The 9,887-nt window shown below is 36.3% G+C and overlaps 1 protein-coding gene across 1 annotated transcript in view; it reads left to right on the top strand.

The window, feature by feature from the left end:
• Window positions 1-506: 506 nt before the first annotated feature.
• LOC117342387 (tumor necrosis factor ligand superfamily member 10-like) overlaps window positions 507-9,887 on the top strand; it is a 47,822-nt gene continuing 38,441 nt past the window's right edge. The window contains exon 1 of the mRNA XM_033904541.1: window positions 507-1,297. Coding sequence (XP_033760432.1) covers window positions 833-1,297 — 465 coding nt within the window. The 5' untranslated portion in view covers window positions 507-832. The remainder of the gene's footprint in view (window positions 1,298-9,887) is intronic.

Here is a 9,887-nt window from a genome sequence, read left to right as displayed (position 1 = left end):
TAAATTTAAAGTCTCTTTGAAATTTTAACACAAAAAACATTGTAATGATAGCAGGCTTTCGACTTTAACAAGTCCGAACAAATACGTGTGATTAAAAATAAATTATCAATGTTGTTGAAAACTCATGGTAACTATCAAAACAGATATATCATATCAGCTAAAACCGAAATAGTTTGAAAAAAAAACCTTTCATTAATTGAATCATGGAGATTTTAAAAGCATCTGTTTCAACCTGCAAAATGTAGAGTTTTAATAATAATTTTACAACGACGACCAGAGTAATTTCTAACACAATCTAAATGCATGGTGATAATAACACCCAAAACTTTCTTCTTTGATCAGTAGAACAGCTAATCGGTAAGGTTATATAATTTCTGACAGAAGCTGATGAAGATCACAGTAATGTCAAAGGCATGTGTTACGAGCCCGCTGATTGGATAACGGTAAAAACCACATGACGCTGCATGTTCGATATAGCACAAGCACATGAATACACACACACACTATAAACCTACGGAGTTGGACGCACATAATGCTACCGGTAACGGTCATGTAAATCATATTAGTTCTTAATCTTCGACTTAGACGGAGAGGCAGTTGGGATATGTACTTACGGGATTATTAATTTCTAATTTCAGTGAGGTGTATAGTTTTCAAACTGGCATAGCGTAGATTGGTGTACATATGCTACCAAGTCAACACGCTAGCTGTAGAGAGGGTTGCATTTTACTCGCTTCATCAACCTGACAGCTACACGGACGTGTGTGATTTCACGGGGGTTGTTGATTTCCTCGAGAGAAACAAACACTACTGCTCAATTTCATTAGTGTAGATGCACGACAACGAAACGATGTCGGACTCCGATCGCGATTTAGAATCAAATGAAAATCTCTTAAATGGGAAAAAGCCAAATAATTTAAATCTGGCAAGATCTTCAGGTGAAAAGTGTTACACTGACATAAGAATTGTTCAGGATGAATGTGCTCGTCTCAAGAAGTACCTTTATGGATTATTTGTCGTAGTAGCTGCCGGGATTCTAATTTTGATTGTAATCATGGCGGTGTTATTTGTCAAGCTTAGCCACGATGTAGCACATCACACTCATCAGCCGAAAGTTGGGGAGACTGTTTCAAAGATTCTAGAACGAGAGGAGCTGTGTATTCCTTGTGATAATGTTCGGCTGGGTCCCTCCGTCGAGGAGGACCGAATGTTGAATGAATTTACTCGGAAACATGAACCGGAGGGGGAGCAGTGTTGTGTTGAAACTCCCAAAGAATTACTCGCCATGTTGGAACTGGTAAGTATTTAAATTAAAAATCCAAACTCTGTAGTGTAGTCCGAATTTCCTCTGTCCCCACCACCAGACGTCAGACATTTTGACAGACAGATATGTATCTATCTTGTATTAAAGGCATATATTTAAATATACATACCACAATGTATATATATATCTATGTGCTCATTTTGAAATATAATCTAATAAATTTGAGGAATTAAATTCAAATGGTCAGAATATAGACTTACATGTTCGACCTATTAACACGAATTTAAGTACATATACATGTAGATTGAGCGATTCTTTAAAAAACACACTTTAGCACTTGAGTGACACATTCTGGTTTTAATTACCGATCCTTGTAAATAAAGCACATTCAGATATTGAATTACACAAGTCGTAGCCAAGTTCCTGTACTTCAGTCAACACCGTGAACATATAAAATCGCTTTGTATCCCTACGTCCACGAGAAGTTAATTATTTGAACCATCCCTTTCTCGTAAACCTTGTCCTGAGGTCGGGCCTCTATCATTGAAGATGTCTGAACCCCAGTTCGTGTCTGTACCCCATCCAGCGCCCCGACCACAATATGTTGCCCCCCCCCCCCCCCACACACACATCACACATTCAGAGACACTCCCAGGCCCCCCTCCCCCTCCTCGCCCAATGAAAGGTTTTCCAAACCCGTGTGAACAACTTTCTAATACAATTTTTAGTCAGTCTGAAAACAATGAGCTTTTCATTGTTGTCTTTAACAAATACTAAGGGCTGGGGCAGGGGCAGTTCCCTGCCCCCTCACAATCCCCTCCCCCATTGTCACAGGCACCGGTGACGGTAGAAAATCTCACCTCCAAGGTACAGAGATAATGCATAACATTTGTACACAGATATAACACCCGTCCCTCACGTCCCACCCCACGGGCCATCCCAAGTCCCACCCCACGGGCCAATCCACGTCCCACCCCACGTCCCATCCCACCCCACGGTCCTCCCCACGGCTTCCTGATATATCATCTTTGATCTCCTAAAAACACCACCCATATATAAAAAGGGTCGGTATCTGTGACGTAAGAAATCAATCTGACCCCTCCCCTTAGTTCTACTTTGGAGTTGAATTTACAGATATATGTTATGATTTTAGTGAACCGAAATAGGAATTATGTATATCTCTTTACATACTGGTTTTATCTGAACGGTGTACATATTAAATGAAGATCCCAAAGCGTTTAAATATCTATCTGATATCTAGCTACATCAGGGTGTCGGATTGTGTATTGGTCTTCAAAGCCGTGACGCTATAAAGCGACTTTCTAATGGCTGAGCTGTCAACATGTAGCATGATTATTGAATTTGTAATGTAAATAAGAATGAACAGATTGGGGAAATCTTTGATTTCGGTTTGTATGAACAAGGCTATATCGATTTGTCAGGTAGCATTCGTCTCAACCATTGAATTGTATAGACAAAAATAGAATTCCTTTCTGCTGTCGATAAATACATAGACCGTGATATCGATGGCAAGGGCGTCGTCGGTGTTGATTTCATATGTGCAGTGAAACAGGTATATTTCAATTTGTACAGTTGTCATATTTCGTCCATGAAAATCAATTTCAACATTTTCTGTAAACGAAATGTCAATTGCTCTAACAGAACATATCTGTCATAATTGAGATCGCGTCAGATCGCACGTGGAAAAGAATTAGCTAAATGTAGATAATGATTTTGTGAATTGAAGTCCGCCGAATTTGAGTCCGAGGTGTATTAATGCGCAACACCTCGTACAAGTCGCCGCCATTTGCGCTAATGTGCATGTAATTTAACTATCACGATCTGAGGAGTTAAAATTCTAATAAATATTACGTTTAGAATCAATTTAGCTTTCGTTCAACATATTTTAATTAAATATACTTAGGTAATTTTAAATTGAAGATTTTATTGTGACTTTTTTTGTAAGACAGCACCTGAACGCCCGATGATCGAGTTCAATATCAGTTTACATTATATGGGCTTAACAGATAACCGAGATGTTCTCATAAAAATGCAAAATCACTCGTCGCCCTAAACCCAGCAACAGTGTAAAGGTCATAACACACATAAAGTAGATTATTTTATTTAAAAGTCCATGAGAAATTCAAATAAAAAACCGACATACGTTCTTTAACCCTGCAGCAAAGTTACTATTGACGATAGGAAAAATCGGGTGATTTTGTGAATCTCCTCCAGGCGTAAAAATCTTATCCTGTTTTTTTTTACGTGGGTCTCATTGTTTTGACCCGTGGCGAATTCTCTAGTACATGTACCGTCTATAGAGTGTAACACACGTATGCGTCTTGCGTGCCAGTGAATCAGCCGATGTACTCGAGATCAAGATGATATTGTACATGGCACGGACCAGCACAGACAAGTATTGTTGCATGGGTACTGTAAGAATAGTATATTATACAGATGGACGCGTACGTACAATACACGCGCACGCACGCGCCCCCTCACGCATATCTGCATTACCGTATTCTTATCTAGTCACACACAACCCCTACATACACAAATACAAACACACATACACCTTCCCCATACTTAATATACACCATCATAATTATTCATGTACAACCCCGCTTCTTTCGCATCCTTATGATTTTACGATTCTCATTATTGATTCGCATTACAAAAAAAATCTTCGTGAAGCAAAACGAATGATTATACGAAAAAAAACCCCAGTAATTTTATTATGTGTTAGACGCTGTTAATCGTTCCACCGGGAGCTTCCCCTCATCAGTTCATCAGAAAAGCCCCATTCCTGAATCCGTCCTAACACACACTTCCAAAGCATTGATATACAGTACAATACTTCAGAGAATTAGTGAAAAGATCTCGGGGTGTTGGGCTAGCAGACAAAAGATGAATATAAATGTGTACGATTGATTCTTCTCCAGGAACCGTCAATTACCAGGGGAACCCATGTTTGTGTACGGTTGTCTTTTCATCAGCTTCTGATAAAAATCCTATGTTATCTCAAATGATGTATAAATATGTCCCTTGAGGTTTCCTGCTTAGGAAAGCGGCTTCATTATTAGGCGAATATTTTAGTCCCCGCAGCCGTTTAGAGGCAGAAAGAACTTGGAGAGATAAACTTTATCCTCGGGTTAAAAGAAAATAAACATTTAAAATGCTCTGAAGATAGATTTATGTTTTGTACATTGTGAGGTTAAAAGAATGACAGAATGTGATAATATGGGACCGTTAAACTGATTTATGTCTGATAAGCTACATGTATGTGTATATTTTATTTTGTATGATATATATTTAAGATGATATCGTCATATTAACAGGTGTAAAAGGGATATCTATCAAAAACATAATATCATATTAATACTTCTAAAATGAACTAAACAAATTTAAGTTTTGTCATAAAAAGTTTTGAAAAGTAGTGGTTTTATATGTCTTTAAAACAGGGGTTTTTTAAAATTCTTATATACTGAATTCAAATTTGTTTTAGGAAAGATTTTTCCAGACAATTAGAAAATGTATGGCAAGTTTCACTAATGAGAAAAAATCGCTTGTCTTATCTCATCTCGTGTGAAGCTAAATATCACCGAAATCATCGCCATTTACGCTGTCTATCATCGAAATAGACGATTTCATCGCTTATCGCCATTTAAACAATTACTGAATCATCTGCCAAGTTCAATGAAATGGTATCAGTTTTTCCTATCAACACCTCGCCTTTATTTCGTACCTGGATCCAAATTACATTTCCACGGAAATTGATTTTTTCCAAGGTTGGAAAATGATGTTGATTTCGAGGCCCCAAGTGAAATCTAATTCACGTTATATCTGAATTACTTCGACAGCCAATGTAATCGAATCGAGTTTCGTAAAATCTTGTAAGTGAAATTAATCCCATTTTCAGCTCTGGTGTCCATATCACCGTATAAATGTTTCCTTTGGGAATTCTACTTGTAGTGACAATTTTAAAATCTAATTATTTGAAATTACCCAGGAGGATGAAATATTTGATTTAGACAAATTAAAAACAATAAGCTAAAGGCCGTATGGAATGTGTCTATTTAAATTTCATCGTTGACTATTAGAAACGGAATTGGATATATGATTTTGTAGGGTATATCTTGGTTCGAGATCAATTTCGCAGTACTACTTTTCAGTAATGTTGGGCTGTTATTGCCGATGAATTTGTTTACGTGTGTACATACACGACAGACAGCTGTGTAGAGTATAGTGATGATAGGGTTCGTATCAGACAAATGCCCGGGGGAAGAAGATAGATGTCTGATTTATAGCCTGTGGGTAATACAATATACACATGTGGCCATTTCCCGTGAATTTTCACACCTGTTAATATCGTAATAATAAGCATGCGGAGAGATTTACATACAGTGACTATATGTAACGGAAAGAATTCTACAGATTTTGGGGATTACTGAGTTCATTATAAAATAAAACGCATTTACAACCTAGTCCTATAATCAGAGACATACATGTATATAGATATGTCTCTGCTATAATATACGATTTCGAAGCTTCAAGCCATCAGCTTTCCCTTCAATAAGCGATGGAGAGTCCGAGAAACTCTAGTCAGAAGACATTTCAAGAACACACTGTACTTTAAACACGTATACCTTTCTAAACATTTCTGTATGTTAAAATATGGGTTACTTCCTAGTGTAAGTATGAATCATACTCACAATCAATCGGACATATTTTTAACCAATTAAATGTCTATAACTTGGCTCCTTTCCAACAGTCACAGGATCAACACCGGAAGTATATAGCATGTGACGTCATCAGTAAGTTTTTAATAACACAAATGTAATAAATTTCGTTTCTGAGTTTAATGTTTTATAACGATTTTAGGAAAGTTTAACTTCCATTGTAGTTTCTGTGGAATGCAAGCTTGATGATACCGCGCAGTTCCGTCGATAAGGTCATGAACTTCCGAGATTCCACTTAATTTGCACAAGTCGTAAATCATACACTTGAAGCTCGTGAAACATATATAGCGTTTTCATAGTTTTCAAGTACCGGAGAGTTCTCCAAACGTAGTTTGATAATTTGTCTCGTGGTTTGAAGTATGTAGAAAAGAACACATGTGAGATGTTTAAAGACACAGAATAAACTGACGAAGCGTTAAATGTGTTGTTCTGTTGTAAAGCCTATAGATGAGTATAACGAGATTGTATTGTCGGTTTTAAATGTATCAACACATAATCTTGATAGGTGATTATGGGGGTCCAGTAGACCGATGGATCTTTGTCCTGATCAGGTCGGTTAAAGTTAACATTTAACACTAAATCGAATATGTATACATCGTTTTCTTTGAGAAATTGTTACACCACTCCAACAACAACAAACAAAGAAACAAACAAAGAAACAAACAACAACAACAACAACGACGACTGAGTTTTACTTATGTTTAGATGAACATTATATATATGCATGCATGGTAGAACGTGGATGTGGTGCAGTGGTATAAGCTGCGGGTACTTCTGGCTAGGCGATTAGCTGCCGGATATTGTGAGTTCGAGTCCCCTCAGGGAACGAGTCATAAAATTGTCTTCCTCCATTATTTGTGTTACAATGTTTTATACATGTATGTATATAATTATATATATATATTACCCCATTGTAATCAGCAAGCCAATACGATTAATGGAAACAGCAGAATCTCGTTGGTGTATGATAATTTGATATTCCAAATGCCTCCGTCATCGCAGTGAAAATATTGGCATACTATAGGCAAACATTGTTTTCATAATAACGGCTCATTGTTCAGATACGCACCCTTCCCAATTTAAAATTCTTTGACTAAACGATAATGAAATCATTCAGGCTATTTTGTCACCTGGAATGGGTATTGTGAACCAAGGACCGACCGCTCTCTTTTATATGATTACAAAGTTACTAAATCTAAATATAAGTAAACTTAAAATTAGTCAGAGGCTAGCAAATACACACACATATATACAGGTATTCAATCGGCAATACACACAAACCATCCATACACCTACATAGCATTGATATATTTTGTCAAATTCAAACATGTTGAAGCACATCGCCTTATGATTCAATAAAACACCGTTTGATTTATATCGTGCTATTCAATCGAGTTGCGTAGTTTTTGTTTACGCTAACCTATTTTTGACAAATTTAAAATGCTTTAAGTGTAGATTGTGGTCCCGTATCAAGGCTTGGTCTTATGTCAACTTTTTATAATGTGCCGAGTATTTTAGAAGTAAATATCAACTTCCATCGTCTAATGAGAACATAATATATAAAAGTATTCAAACTATTTACATACATTTCTAAATAACAGCTCAGCCTGAACTACCGTTGATAAACATACAAATCCTTTCAGGTTTTTACCATTTTATAAAAGTGAACTTAGATACATACAATTGTACTTCAGAATCTATTTCTATTTTTTTTTCAGCCCTGATACATAGTATACAATTCAATTAAAACTTAATTAGCTCTATTTTGATTACGATTGTAAGTTGATGTCAAGACAAATGTGGTGAATGAGTTAAAGGAGCATTCCTTCGTTTAAATAAAGTTCAGGTCATCATAATTAAACTTTCTGGAAAACAAGTATTTTTTTCAAGGGGTAAAAGTTATTATCTTTGCCGTAATAAGGCAGTTTTACTCTCAAGATGAACCAAAGTTCTTCTAGTATTAAGTCTTGAAAATTCTTAATTCGACCCGAAGTATCACTAATTACCGCAAAGACATACAGTATTTGTATACGATACGCCCTTTCTTGTACATTTCGGCGTTAATTTCATTACATGTAGGCACAGACACTCATATTATCATCGTTCGGACATAAATTTCATCAATAGAAATTGTGAAAAATGAATTTGCCGAGACGAATTAACTCCTGTTGTTGTTGTTGAGGCATGATGACTATATTAATCAAACTTGATGTAGTATACACATGTAGATATATATCGCGAGTGGAATACCGGATAGTTCAATTCTGTGCATATTTTGCAAATCGCCTACACGGATGAAAAAGACAAAAAAGAGACTTCGGTACATTTGCGGATATTGAATGACATGTAGGCCTTTACATACCACCCTACACCCACCCTGGTATGGTACAATATCAAACTTCCATATATGTGGGTGTTTTGACGGCGTTCGTCATTATTTACCGTTCGGTGTGGTGACGATGGCACGAAGACAGTAAAACAATGACATGACGTCATTCAACCTGAGATTAAGAAACGGATACGTATTGTGTATATATATGTACATACCGAAACTCTTTTGGCAGCAATTGTCAGAAGATTATACCCGGTCACCTTTATATAGTGTAGTCAATATTTCGTAAATAAAATCACGGATGTTCTACAGAACACAGGGAACTGGGATTTGTTTTTACTGTCTAGGTGAATTTGGAACTATTTAGGATATATGGAATTCATCAGAAAGTCTAAAGCTTCGTAGGCTTATTGATACTTGTGAGGTAAATACAAAAAGTCTGATGTTTTTGAGGTAAGGTAAATACAAAAAGTCCGATACTTGTGAGGTAATAAAGTCGGATACTTGTGAGGTAAATAAAAAACGTCTGATACTTGTGCGGTAAATAGAAAAGTTGGATACTTGTGAGGTAAATACTGAAGTCCAATACTTGTGTGGTGAATACAAAGGTCCAATACTTGCGAACTAAATACAAAAGTCGGATACTTGTGAGGTAAATACTAAAGTCGAATACTTGTGTGGTAAATACTAAAGTCGAATACTTGTGTGGTAAATACAAAGGTATGATACTTGTGTGGTAAATACAAAAAGTCTGATACTTATGAGGTCAATACAAAAGTAAGATACTTGTGAGGTAAATACAAAAGTCAGATACTTGTGAGGTAAATACTAAAGTCAGATACTTGTGAGGTAAATACTAAAGTCAGATACTTGTGAGGTAAATACTAAAGTCAGATACTTGTGAGGTAAATACTAAAGTCAGATACTTGTGAGGTAAATACTAAAGTCAGATACTTGTGAGGTAAATACTAAAGTCAGATACTTGTGAGGTAAATACTAAAGTAAGATACTTGTGAGGTAAATACAAAAGGCAGATACTTGTGAGGTAAATACTAAAGTAAGATACTTGTGAGGTAAATACAAAAGGCAGATACTTGTGAGGTAAATACAAAGGTATGATACTTGTGTGGTAAATCGAAAAATCAAATACTTGTGAGGTAAATACTAAAGTCCGATACTTGTGAGGTCAATACTAAAGTCAGATACTTGTGAGGTAAATACTAAAGTCAGATACTTGTGAGGTCAATACTAAAGTCAGATACTTGTGAGGTCAATACTAAAGTCAGATACTTGTTTGGTAAATACAAAAGTCTGATACTTGTGAGGTCAATACTAAAGTCTGATACTTGTGAGGTCAAAACTAAAGTCAGATACTTGTGAGGTCAAAACTAAAGTCAGAGAAGCCTGTTGCGTTGGAGGCTGAAGCCACTGCTTTCGCTATTGATCAGTTCACAATCACGTGATTAATGAATAGACTTGATGTGTTTATTGTGACTCTATCCCTAGACGTATTGAATGTATCGTTCAGAATCACGACCGGACAAAGCAATAA

This window comes from Pecten maximus, chromosome 14, assembly GCF_902652985.1.
Source record: "Pecten maximus chromosome 14, xPecMax1.1, whole genome shotgun sequence".
NCBI classification, from domain to species: domain Eukaryota; kingdom Metazoa; phylum Mollusca; class Bivalvia; order Pectinida; family Pectinidae; genus Pecten; species Pecten maximus.
The sequence above is the reverse complement of the archived record's forward strand: the minus strand, read 5'-3'. Positions and strand labels throughout refer to the sequence as shown.